The sequence below is a fragment of the Phaeodactylum tricornutum genome, chromosome 8 (assembly GCF_000150955.2).
Source record: "Phaeodactylum tricornutum CCAP 1055/1 chromosome 8, whole genome shotgun sequence".
Lineage (NCBI taxonomy): Eukaryota > Bacillariophyta > Bacillariophyceae > Surirellales > Neidiaceae > Phaeodactylum > Phaeodactylum tricornutum.
Genome location: NC_011676.1, coordinates 516,881 through 530,222, shown reverse-complemented (window position 1 = coordinate 530,222; position 13,342 = coordinate 516,881). Strand labels below are relative to the sequence as shown.

Below are 13,342 nucleotides of genomic sequence, written 5' to 3'. Positions count from 1 at the left end.
GACCCCGGCGCCGACGCGGACGATGATGCCGATATCAGTGACGTCGAAGATTTTGTGGACCGTGGACCAGACCTGGTCAATGACAGCGAAGACGATGCGGAAGACGAGTTTCAGGCTGACGCGGAAGAAGTGGACGACGAGACCACTTTGATACAGGAGGAAGGCCTGCCACAAGAAATGACCGCCCGGGACGAACTGCGAATGCTGCAGGCAGAAAATGAACTCTCGGTGGAGGAGCTGCGGCGAAAATACGCTGGTGTATTGGATGTTGACAACGAACGGGCACTGCTGCAAGACGACAGCTCTGTGCTGTTGTCCTCGGCGCAAGAAGAGCCAGAGGACCACGTGGAGGATGATGCCGAAGACGACTTTTATCCCGCCCCCGGAACGGATGTTGACGACGAAACCACGTTGGACGTCGAGGAACGCTTGGGTCGAGACATGTCTTACCAACAGGAAATTGACCTTCTACAGAATGAAAGCGAGATACCGATAGAACAGCTGCGTGCAAGATATGCGACAGTCCATCGGCCAGAAGCTTTGGACGAGACTGACACGGACGTCGAATCAAAATTCTCCGAGGCGAGCAAAGAGGATGAAGAAGTTCGCAGCAATTCCCAAACCCATATGTTACTAGCACAGGCCAACGAGGAAGGAGACGCCGAAGAGTTTGCGCCTGACGTCAACGAAGTAGACGATGAAACAACCATTGAGGCGGAAGAAAAGCTCGGACGAGATGTGTCTTACGCGGACGAGATTGCATCTCTCAAAAGAGAAAATGAAATGTCAGTCGATGAGCTCCGCGCCATGTATGCTGGTATGGAAGGAGACGAGATATTGCTGTCGCAAACTACTGCACTGTCGGAGTTGCACGGGGATCTAGAAGATGACGAGGAACACGATGGCGATTTTCAGCCGGATGGTCCCGTGTTTGATGACGAGACCACGATCGAGGCCGAGGAACGGCTTGGCCGCGAGATGGAGCCGGAAGATGAGATCGCTTTGCTGAAGCGAGAAAGCGAGGTTTCTGTGGATGAATTGCGGGCGATGTACCGGTCCGCTGAAGAGGGCACTATATTCGAGCCGGAAGGGAATCTGTCGGATGGATCTCAAGTCCGAAAGAGATCAGATGATGTAAATTTTCCAGTCACGAAACGTTCTCGGCCGTCTACTGACGAAAGCGTTTCCGAAGCTGGTAAAACATCTCTTGAGAAGCTGGAAGCTTCGGCGCAGAGAGCTCAAAATACTTTAGCAACTCGTCCATTCTTGCTGAGCCGTTGGGTCAAGCTCCGGAAATACCAGCAAGTTGGGCTCAATTGGTTAGTGTCCTTGCAGACTAGACGGCTGAACGGAATTTTGGCAGATGGTAAGAATTTGAAAGAGATTGTTGCTTGAGCTGGGCGCGCTTTTCCTCATCGGTAACTTTGCGTTGTAGAGATGGGCTTGGGAAAGACACTCCAGACAATATCGCTGTTTTCGTATCTGGCTTCATACAAAGGTATATGGGGACCCCACCTCGTGGTTGTTCCGACTTCTGTCATCGTGAATTGGGAGACTGAGCTCAAACGATTTTGCCCGGCGTTGAAAGTTCTTTGCTACTACGGTCCAGCAAAGCGGCGTAAGGAGCTACGAACAGGCTGGACAAAGTCAAATTGGTATCATGTTGTAATCACATCATATCAGCTGGCCGTCCAGGATGCCTTTGCCTTCAAGCGCAAACGTTGGTACTATATGGTTCTTGACGAAGCGCAAAATATCAAAAATTTCCAGAGTCAACGCTGGCAAACACTAATAAATTTCAACACCCAGCGTCGTCTCCTGCTGACAGGTACACCTCTTCAAAACAACCTGATGGAGCTTTGGTCCCTGCTACATTTTCTCATGCCGTATATCTTCCGTTCCCGCAAGGAGTTTTCTTACTGGTTCGCCAACCCGATGAATGATATGATTGAAGGAAGTGGAGCCAAAAATAACGATGTTGTTAGTCGTCTGCATGGGATCATTCGCCCTTTTGTCCTTCGGCGACTGAAGAAAGACGTAGAAAAGCAGATGCCTGGAAAGTTCGAACATATCGTTAAATGTCAGCTATCGCGACGACAGGTAAGCCAAGATAGGTGGAAGAGGTCCAATGTATCTATCCACCATAGATCTCAGTTTGCTTCCTGCAACAATTAGATGCTCATGTACGAGGAGTTTATGGCACGTTCGTCGACACGAATGGCTCTGCAGAAGGGCGGCAATTTCATGGGGATGATGAATGTGTTGATGCAACTTCGAAAGGTCTGCAATCACCCTGACCTTTTTGAGCCCCGGTCCATCGTTACACCTTTTGTTCTTGAGCCTTTATCCTTTCAGACGGCATCATGTGTCGTGAGTGATATCTTTACAAAATCCATTTTCGATGAGGTCAGTGATCGACTACGCCTACCAATTTGGTGTGGGAGCCAAGGAGAACCGTCACTTGATGCCTCCTTGAGGCACGACGCAGTAGAATCTGATGAGCTCAAAGCATACGCGCCACCGCTGTTTAAAGATCGTTCGTGTGGGGTCGTCACAGATCGATTTCATGATGCAGATATCTCTATGGGCATGAGTAGCCTGCTCTCAGCACTTGACGCAAGGAAAAAGAAACGAAAGAGTCAATTGAAATTGTTTCTCAGCTCATTGAATGCAACGCGATGTCGATCAACCATGTCCCCATACTCGAGTCAACTGATCCGTTATGTTTCCGTCGAGCCACGAGCAATCTTCAGTAACGCTTGTGATTTCCTTTCCACGCCATCAAAGTTGTTGGAGTTGCGGCGGAGCCAACAAGAAAGAGCCGAAGATGTCAACGATCTCGTGACAAAATTCGTTTTCTGCGTGCCGAAAGCTGGAGTGTGTCGACCTGTTCTGGCCACCAGCTTTGATGGAAGAACTTTAATACCTGAACAAACACTAAACACTGTACTTGCCGAGCCTTTGAATGAGTACTCTCGACCTTTCCGGAATGCTGCCTTACGGTTGTCCTCTTTCTTTCCTGACAAGAAGCTGGTACAGTTCGACGCTGGCAAACTTCAAACGCTGGCTGGCCTACTTCGAGAACTAAAGCGCGGAGGACACAGGTGTCTTGTATTCACGCAAATGAGCAAAATGCTGGACATTCTTGAAGCCTTTCTTAATTTGAACGGACACACGTATCTTCGTCTCGATGGAAGCACAGGCGTCGATCGACGGCAGAGGCTCATGGATAGGTTCAACAACGACCCCAAACTCTTCTGCTTCATTTTAAGCACACGAAGCGGAGGGTTGGGGATAAACCTTACTGGAGCGGATTCGGTTATCTTCTATGACAGCGATTGGAACCCTGCCATGGACGCCCAGGCACAAGATCGGGCCCACAGAATAGGGCAAACCAGGGATGTTCATATTTATCGTTTCGTTACAGAGCACACGATCGAAGAAAATATTCTAGTTAAGGCACAGCAGAAGCGTAATCTTGATATACTGGTCATGGATAAAGGAAAGTTTGACGCAGCCCAGCTGACAGGTCGCCAGGAAAGTGCAAAAGTTTCTGAAGAAACCAACCAATTGCAAGATGTATATACTAAAGGAGGCCTACGAGCTGTTCTTGGAGTCACTACTGAAGACGGTCAAAACGAAACACCTGAAGGTCCAACTATAGAGAAAGAAGAGGATATGTCAACGGAACAGATGGAAGTTGCAATGACTTCCCTCGAAGACGCTGATGACGTCAACGCACTGAGAGGAGCACGGAAGGAAGCAGCGGACGATTTGTTGGAATTTGACGAGAGTATTGAGCTGAAGAAAGATTCCGAAACAGAAGACGATGTCACAGAAGGAGATTCACGCAAAAACATGAAAGTCAAGGGATTGGAGGGTGAAAAGAAAGAAGACTGCGATGAGGAGAAAGAACTCGAAAAGGAATTTGCGTCGTGGCAGAATGAAGATGGGTTTGATGTTTCAGGGGTAGACGCATCGCTGACGCCCACTGAGCGATACGGCCTGCACTTTCGCCAAGAAATCGACCCTTTCTATTCTATCTACGCCGTCATGGAGCATCGTGGGAACATCGAAGCTGCGGAAGAAGCGGAAAATGAAATTGACATTGATGCCATTGAACGCGAAAAAGCATTTGAAGAGCGCCGTGCTCTGGCTGATGGAGATTTGCTGGGAACTTTCCCCAGACCTGAAGATCTTATTCGCCAACGAAACTTTTACCAACGCGAAAAAGCGAGACTCCGAGCTGATCAAAAACGGAGAAAGCTCACTGGGGAGAATTGGGAAAGAAAAACCGACGGGCTTTCCAATCAGCTATTCTGGTATAATCAAGATACGGGTGAGGCTACTTGGGAGCAACCTAATATTCTTCTTGAACAAGAAGCCTTTATGCAAGCCTACCACAGAAAATGGGCAGCTTTGCCCAAGGGACCTCTTATGCATATCATGAACTTTCTCGCTCCGTACCCGGACCGAATGCAGTGCTCAGGAGTCTGTCAGCATTGGCGTTTTGCTGCACACCACCCATCGTTCGTAAAGCATGTCTACCCGGTAGAGATGGGAGCCTATACCAGAGAAGACCGCAAAATTGAAGCCAACCACTTTCGAACACTAGCAGATGCCGTGTCTTCAGCCTTACCTGGTGACACGATCGGTAAGTTCGAGTCATTCATTTTTTTGGCCGGAAAAGTACAGATTCTAATATATATATATATATGTTACAGAGCTCGGTGACGGGCACTACTGGATTAAAGGAACAGTGACAGTCAATGTCCCGATCCGCATCGTGGGAGATGAATACAACCCAGCAAACGTAGTTGTTGAAATATCTGGAACTATAGTATGGAGGGGCAACGGTGGATGGTGTGAAGGAGTTACATTTCGTCGGCCCAAAATAGCTTCTGGAGAGCCCCGCAAAGATCCTATCTTCCAAATCAAGGGCAATGGTAAGATCAACGTTGTTCAGTCTGTTTTTGACGGTAATGGCACGATTGAGCATGTAGTGACAATGGATGGCCTAGGATCTAGGGGTCGATGGGAGCATGTTCAAGTGAAAGGTAGGAAGCCTGGCAATTTATTCTCCGAGAAGGATTCGTTGATTCTTAGCGACGTCCATATCCACTGTCAATGATGACACAGATATGCTACTTTTCGAGATGCTTTTAGAAAGCATTCCGATTACTTTTAAGTTGATCCAGGAGGATCAACCTCACCTTCCTCTTCACTCTCAGAGTCGAGCACACTGAAGAATTCTCCAGCAGTTATAGCTTTCATCGACACAACTGCACTGGACCCGTCATCCAACGCTACGACTTCACAGTTTGGATCCGTGGACGACCGGTGAAGCTCGCATTCAGGCATATCATTCTCTGTAAAAATGATTGTTCCTTCTTCGATATCACTCGTCGCGTAGAGGCCGTCTACATTTGTCATTCCCTTACTATCTCGGATGCATGCAGCATTCAAATCGAAGCGAAAATCTCTGGCGTAAGATACGGATGGTTGCTTTTGAGATGGAATTACTGTTCTATGAAACCACAGCTTCGTGCTAAATAATAGACTCATGAGCCAGATGCGTTTTCATACACAACACGAAACCAGCGATTTAGCAAAAGCCACGACTTACTTGATCACGAGGATGCTTCCCTCTTCACACGCGACACAAACGCGACTCGATTCGCTCCAAAGCCTTCGCTCTGCTTTCGTTAAATGGCCATCCATATGTTTCAAGAGCTCCTTTGTTGGTCGTAGGTACCATTCCTTTCCACCGGACAACTGATAGTGCCAAGTTCCGTCGTGTAAAATGGCATCCGTATGTTCTGGACGTCCTTCCAAAGGATCATTGCCCTTCCGGTTTCTGCCGAAAAACATCCAAAGGGCGGGCTCATACGACCAATTTGTCCAACTAAGTTCAGAAATTGGAAGCAAATCCATTGCTGATTTATAAGCATCCTCGTCTTGTTGTATCAAAAAGCTGCAGTATGCCCTAGACGTGTCAAGCTTGGACTGCAGGAAAGATTCCGGAGAACAGGGCTCACCCTCATTTGTTTCGAGACACCAAGACTCTTTGTCACTTGCGTCTAAATTATCAAAAATTGGACCAATGTTCTTCCAGGAAAAAGATCGTTGTTCCTTCATATTGTAAGCGTGGCGAATTTTTACGACTCGGAACTTACTATAGGCGACTTCGAAAGCTTCCGCTGAAAAGTCTGGTGCATCAACATCGAATATTTGGACCATATTCGTCCCGACCGAACAGGGCAATCCATGTATAGAGAGATCAGAGGGTGTTCGAAGCCTTCTATGACACAAACAGCAACACTAGCGTCAGCTTGATCATAGCTACAAAAGTAATCGCCTCCTCAACCCCCCTCTTGTATTTACCCGTATAGAATGTTTTCCTTTCGCCGTCTATATTTCTCCTCCTCGTCGGTGTTTTCAAACAACTGCAACGCGATGTCACACAGGCGCCTAAGCTGACATCGAGTCTCCTTACTACTGCCGAATTCTTCTTCAGCCTTCATTGCCTCTTCCAAGAAAATGTTTATCAAGGATGGATCACCACCTTCCAAGGTTCCCAAAGAGGACTCGAACAAGACAGCCTGATAAATTCTCCGCATTTCGTTTAGCCCATGATGCTTAGAGGCGTATCGCAAATATTGCAAGCAGGCACATGAAATATTCTTTATTCCATACACTGGGTCCTCTACATCCTTCATCTCCCCAAAACCAGGAGCTAGCAAAAGTATCGTTTGAAAGAGGACCGGCAAGCTCTTCTCGTCTGGAATGGCTAGTTTGGCACCAAAGAGCTCCAACAGAACAACCATGTGCGCTTCTTGCTCGACAGATATATACTTTGCAGCTTCTTCAAGAATATCAACGGCTTGATCGGGTGACATTGCAGCATAGCGGCGCCAGACATCAATCGAAGCCTTGGTAGGATGGTTCTCTACAAAGTTTTGAATGCATTGGCTAGCTTCTTGATCCGACTCAACAAGAGCCAAAAACGCTACCTGCTCGAGAATTAAGTCCGAGGTTTCGAAATGAAGGGTCTTTGCCTGATCGAAGAGCTGAAAAAGAAACCTTTGACTTCGTTCTAGCTTTTCTTTGCTATCGTCGCTCTCTTCTAATTCTTCAGCTAATTCCTGCATGTATGAGAGAAGGAAGCGAATTCCTTGCAGATACATTTCATGAGACGAAAGGGTATCCACAGCCTGTTTGATCACCTTCAGTACATCGTCTCTAGCTTCCTGCTCATGATGGAGAAGCGTTCGAGCCTTTTTTCGCTGCGGGTTGTCCTCTTGACGTTGGTTCAAATCATCGCCAAGTCCGTTTGACTGTAAAAAACCAATACTACTCTTCTCATTCTCTCCTAGCTTTCGATGGCGTTCCCATTCGTGCATGGCCCGAGCGATCCACGCTTCGGGGCGAGACGAACAATCTCGTTCCATTGAAATATGAATGTAAGCTTGCAAATCTTCTGTATTCGGAAACAAGCGACATTGATCCAAACACTGTAAACGAAACTCGACACGATCGGGAATGGCTTGAATCGCATTATCGTATAGCAAACGAGCAATCTTGTGCTCTGAGAATTCTTTATCTTCTTCTTCTTCACCACCACGACCAGCACCCCGCAGAATATCGCGACGACCCCGTAATTTTTGTACCAAATGTAGCTCCATAACCAGGCTCTGTAACCACAAATCGGGCGATGTGGGGTTAACCCGAATTCCACGCTGCAACAGAATTCGAGCCGTATGCGGCGTACTTGATTGAAAAAATTCGTGCGAGGCAGCAGCTATCCAAAGTCCCGTTTGTTTCGGATGCAAAGCCAAGGCCTGGGCGTATACAGTCGCAAGTTTGGCAAACGATTTTTGGGATCGACAAAATTCGGCGTACTCCAGAAAGAAGCTCACGTCGCGGAATTTTCGTAGCGTACGTGTCCATAGCAGATGAATAAGCTGAACGATGTGGCGGTCACCAATTTTGCTCGTGCCGGAAGTATTGCTGTCCTTAGCATCATCCTGCGACGTTTTGCCTCGATTCGCTCGACGCTCTTCTCGAGTAATTCTTTGCACACGCAAAGCCCGCAAGGCTTCCAGTTGAGTTTCGGCTTGTATGTACCCGATAAAATCGGCCTTGCGGAGTTTTCCTCGGCGGCGTAGAGCGTATTCCGATTGTCGACGACGATCCACGATGGAGCGAATTTCGTCCCGGGAAAAGACACCTCGATTCTGCAGGTCCAACAGAGGCTCGACCATTTGGTCAAGGGCTGCCTGAACTTGCTCCGCCATCGTTCTGCCTTTTAATTAGCGTGTTAGCTAGTTGCGAATGTAGTTTGTGAAAGGGCGATCTCTGTCTACATACGGTCAGTGACTCGATTGGAAGAGCTCTTTGTTCCGTAAACAAGTTCACAAAGAAAAAAGAAGGATGAAATAGTTCGTTCATCGGATGGTGCCGATAGATGGAGTGTGACGGACTGACAGTAGATCAGACGAAGAAAACGCCACTCCGGGTTTATAGGCGAGTACTGGCAATCACAATCAATTGAAAAACCCGGAGAAAAGACCGCAAACCGTTGTTTCCCGTTTTTCTTGATAAAGAAAAAAGGCGCTTTTCTAAGAAACACCGGTGATAATGGCTGCGGCGGATTCTTGTAGACCATTTCCCTCTCTCTGTCAATCCAACCTGTTTTCGCGTCGTGAAGTAGCCCTTGACTGTACAAAAGGCTGCACACAATGAGAAAGGTACCACTCTGGATGCTGATGTGGGCCATTCTCGCTGGATTTGGAGTTTCTCTCGCTCCATGGCGAGGATCAATTGACGTATCGCCCCTCCCCGAGAGATCTCTGTTCACCATAACTGAACCCTCCTTACCCAAAGAATGTCGCAACCACACCAGCAAAAGTCGATACGACCCCCTAGCTTGCTGGTTACTGCATCTAAAGGTCAGTATTCCGGATCAGTCTTTTTCCAAGGCCTTTTTGACGATTGAAATACGAGACCTTTCCTGCACCAATTTCGTTGTGGAGGACATCGACTCGAGTTACGATCCAAGCAACAGGAATGCCAGTACGAGCGACCAAAACACGGGGACCGATCCGCTACTGGATTTGTCCGTGGCCAACATTTCTGCGTTGTGCCACGGCTCGTATAAATCATCTGGAGTGGGGGGCAACATGCAAGCCCAACTCCAAGCCGACGCTGGCTCTACCAATCCCGCCCTCGCTTGGTCGCTACTGGTCCAGTCAGACCACAACAACAGTGCGGCATTGAAGCAGCCTGTAGGCGTTGTAAGCTCGCATTTTGCGGCCACACTGGCCGTCACGGACTTGCACTTTACTGGTAGTGCCTCGGCAAAAATCATCAATCTGTTTTCTACCACTATCAAACATTACGTCTCAGACGCGTTGGGCGCCCAATTGGGACCCTTGATAAAATCGTCGGTAGATCCGTTGCTGACCCAGTACTTACGTATCGCCGACGATTTTCTCAGACCATATCTGGGACAAGCGCGTGAGCGCACTGCCGAACGGCAAGAAACAGAATCCTTGAAAGAAGATCGGGAATTACCAGATCAAAGAAGACTGAGCATGCAACAGTTCGGAACAGTAGCAACGGCTAGTTTAGTGGACTTCACGACCGAACTCCCAGTTCTAACGGGTAGCTTGAAAATACTCAATGAATTTACCCGGGAATACCTGCAGCAAGGTTTCTTGCAGCATTGGCTTCCGAGAAAAGTAGTGAATTATGCCGTCAGTCCCTTCGAAATCAGAACCACTGCTCCTGATGAACACTGTGGGTTTCTATTTGACGGCGTCAACGGAATCATTCAGTCTATCCTACACAATACCAACGGTACTATTCATCTTCCCGTCCCACCACGATTGGAAAGGATTTCGTTTGTCCTCGCACACTACGGGGAGATCGAGTTACAGCTTCACGATTGGTCGCTGTCTGGATTAGACCAGTGGGAAGTGCTGCGAGTATTAGATCCTAGGGATGCGCACGAATTTGTCACGCGCTTCGTATCGGTTGGCAAAATTTCCTTGCGATCGGACGTCAAACTAATCGTGACGGGTATTCCCGGTGGCGTCTTTCAGGGAGACCCATTGGAAGAGAGTTTTGCGATCCATCTTAATTCAACAGCGTTGGACATCTTAGCTGTTTTGTCAGCGCAAGTTGATCGGTTCGGATTTCAAAATGTGACGGTGGGAATGTTTTTGGATGCTTTGCAAGGACTTTTTGATGGAGATCACTCGAGGTTACCGTGTTTGGTAGCCCCCATTCAGTCATTGTTCTTATCCGAATTTGCGGCACGGCTCAACTTAAATGGTATTAGAATCATTCCACAGATGCAATCAACCCGACATTTGAAGACGGAGGCGGCTTCCTTGGAACAAGATCTGGATGTTCTACTCAACCATGGATTAGATCTCTTCTTGACCGAATACCAGCCTTTTCTGACACAGGCACTGTATGGACTGTCCTATGGCCCAGTGGAGACCCACGTCAACGAATTTTTGAAAACCATCGTTACTCACGCCCAAGATGGAATTTGCCCACTGCCTCCGTCCGACGAAAGTTATCCACAACTCGTCAATTTTACAAGAATACCGTGGCTGGAACGATTCCAAGCTTTTTCGCGGCTTCCGTCGACTTTGGAACGTATAAACGACTTCTTGGTATGTACATCCAATTACTTGACAGGGGCGATTCTAGAGCAATTGAGCTCGAGTTTGGATAGTGGAATGCCACGCAAGGACGTTGGTTCGTCTGTGATAATAAAGGAGCTGGCCGTGTTAGATGTTGGTAGTGTCCGAGACTTTCGTGTCTTATCGTCAGAACGCGACGGAATGCACCTATACAATAAAGTCGACTACGGTACAGGCAATGCTACTTCTGCATTACCACCGAGACTAGCGGTGTCAGTCGAAGCCACGTACGCTCCCGCGAATGTTTCGGCTGCTCTCAATATCACTATACAATTAGACGATATGCATTTGATGGGTGGTTCCATTCTACACTATGACATCAATCGACTAAAAGGAATGCCGATGGCTCAAGTACTGCGACGTGGCCAGTGTGGATTGGCGCCAATGAATGAGTTTAATTTGTATGGATATTCTGGGCAGCTCGGAGCATTTGGAGCATTACTAAATGCTACAGTCAACAGCAACGGGTCCAATACTATATTTATTATTGGTTCCGATAAATATCCGTCGGTAAACGAGACGGCGTCGGCGATACTTGCCTGGGTAGTCCGTTCAACGCGAGACATATTGAGCCTGTCATCTGTCTCTATGCTGGCTCGCGCTGATGATTTATGCAAAGATTATTCTATCCCAGAGAGAAAGCGAAATGATGACGCAAACGGCCCACAAGACGATATGCCATCGGCGGCTTCTATCCTTCTTGTTGTGGCAGCATGCTTTCTGCTAGCACAACCAGCACTGCTGTTGCTCCACCGCACGCCCGACGCGATGCCTGACTCCCGATTAACTGGAGTGTCCTTGACCGAACCGCTTTTGCCCTCAAGACTGACCGATTCTGATTGCATCGAAGATATGACTACTGTAGACAGAGTCAATGATTCCATGATGCACAGCCCGTATATCCCTGGACTCGTTCGTGTCGTTGTGCCGATTGGTATCATTGGGACCATTGTGTTGCTTCTAGCGAGCAACCTAAGCATTGGAGCAAACGTTGACCTAGTTATTTCGCTTGGTGACAAAACCATTCAGCTACCGTCGCTTTTCACCTTTGGTCTATTAAACACAGCGAGAGACATGCTGAAGGCCAGAATTTACCCGCTCTTTCTTTTGGTGGTTGTGTTCAGTGGAATATGGCCATACGTGAAGCTTGTACTCATGTTTGTTGCATGGGTTGTACCCAAGGCCTCGCTTTCTCCTGATTTTCGAGGTAGAATGTTGATGGCATTGGACTCCCTGGGAAAGTTTTCCTTAGTGGACACTTACGTTCTAGTTTTGATGCTGGTTGCCTTTCGGTACCATTTGGATGTGACGAACGAAGTTGAAGTTGACGTCTACGTTTCTCCGGGCTTTGGATTTTACGGATTTTTGCTAGCAACCAGCCTTTCTCTAATCGCGGGCCACTTGCTGGTTTTCTTTCATCGACGCTGTGAAATTCATTTGGTGAATTTGAAAACAATTATGCCGTTGGAGCCACTTTGCGAGCATTTGTTCAATGTCGAGGGAGGATTGAGTCGGAAACTTTCAGGATTATGTCAGCGTCTCTTACTAGGAACTTCCTTCGCAACAATCATTCTATTGGGCGTGGGAGTGGCCCGAAAGAGTTTTCAATTCGAATTTGACGGTTTGGCTGGGCTAGCTTTGGGGGATAAGAAGATAGCGGAATACTCGCTCCTTTCGCTGGGATCATCAATCCCAATGAGTGCACAAGAGCCACTTTCGATCGGTATAAGATGTCTTCAGTTGGCGTTTTACTTTTATGCAGTTGTGACGCCCTTTGTGTGCCTCACACTTTTGACCATTTTGTTTGTATGGCCGCTGAGTCTACAGCGGCAGCTCCTTGTCCTAACGCTGGCCGAGATAGCCAACGCCTGGAGCGCGATCGAAGTCTTCGCATTGTCGATAGTGGCCGCTCTGCTGCAAATTTCAACCTTCTCTTCTTTCATCATTGGACACCGTTGTGATTTGATCAATGATATTCTCAAGGAGTACTTTGCTGAGACGGACACTGACCACGCCACATGTTATACCGTCAGATCAACTGTGAAATGGGACGCCGCCTTTTTGGTGGCTGGCGTTCTTTTGAATTCTCTAGTAGTTTCCTTGACTTTACGGGTGGCGCATGCGGCCGTTGACGAGCGACAAGTTCACGAAAGTGCATTACAGATGGACTCTCCTTTAAGTGGATCGAGGCCACCGCGTCACAGTATCGTGGCAGGCTGGGCTCAATCACCCTGGACATCTTGGATGCTGCAACGACCAACCAACGAAGAAAATTCCTCGCACGTAAGTAGCGTTGTTGGACCGCCGGCCAATGCACTGGTGGAGCCTTCGTCTCCGTGGAAGCAGAACGGATTTACGGACGAATGGAAAGAAGCGGCGGAACGCGATCCAGCATGGAAAGAATGGAAAGAAGCTACCAATGTTACCTAAATCTACTAACTGTAAATGAGCAAAGCGGACCTGGCTTTGATGTAAGTATTCATCGACGTGGCTATGTGTAATGTTTAGCATGGAAGTACAGTATGATCAATGATTACCTAACTTCCTCTCCAATTCCGAAGGATACTTATAGTTTAATGTTAGCTCTATGTGGGCTAGCCGTGGGTTGGAAAAGTAAAATAAAA

The 13,342-nt window shown here is 47.8% G+C and overlaps 4 protein-coding genes across 4 annotated transcripts; 3 read left to right on the top strand and 1 right to left on the bottom strand.

Annotated features, from left to right (window-relative positions):
* Positions 1 to 1,287: 1,287 nt before the first annotated feature.
* Positions 1,288 to 2,100, top strand: PHATRDRAFT_4016 (predicted protein; the record flags this gene model as incomplete). The annotated part of the gene is made up of 2 exons (XM_002180219.1): positions 1,288 to 1,366; positions 1,436 to 2,100. Coding segments are annotated over 2 exons (744 nt in total), but the record flags the coding sequence as incomplete, so codon positions are not given.
* Positions 2,101 to 3,102: 1,002 nt separating this feature from the next.
* On the top strand, positions 3,103 to 3,480 carry PHATRDRAFT_12368 (predicted protein; the record flags this gene model as incomplete). The annotated part of the gene is made up of 1 exon (XM_002180218.1): positions 3,103 to 3,480. A coding segment is annotated over one exon (378 nt), but the record flags the coding sequence as incomplete, so codon positions are not given.
* Positions 3,481 to 4,672: 1,192 nt separating this feature from the next.
* Positions 4,673 to 8,297, bottom strand: PHATRDRAFT_45871 (predicted protein; the record flags this gene model as incomplete). The annotated part of the gene is made up of 4 exons (XM_002180029.1): positions 4,673 to 5,527; positions 5,627 to 6,080; positions 6,177 to 6,301; positions 6,385 to 8,297. 4 exons carry the CDS (start codon positions 8,295 to 8,297, stop codon positions 5,185 to 5,187), a joined length of 2,835 nt encoding a protein of 944 aa, XP_002180065.1. The 3' UTR covers positions 4,673 to 5,184.
* Positions 8,298 to 8,741: 444 nt separating this feature from the next.
* PHATRDRAFT_45870 (predicted protein) lies at positions 8,742 to 13,333 on the top strand (the record flags this gene model as incomplete). Its single annotated transcript, XM_002180217.1, has 2 exons — positions 8,742 to 13,189; positions 13,280 to 13,333. One exon carries the CDS (start codon positions 8,742 to 8,744, stop codon positions 13,146 to 13,148), a length of 4,407 nt encoding a protein of 1,468 aa, XP_002180253.1. The 3' UTR covers positions 13,149 to 13,189; positions 13,280 to 13,333.
* Between the last annotated feature and the right edge of the window lie 9 nt (positions 13,334 to 13,342).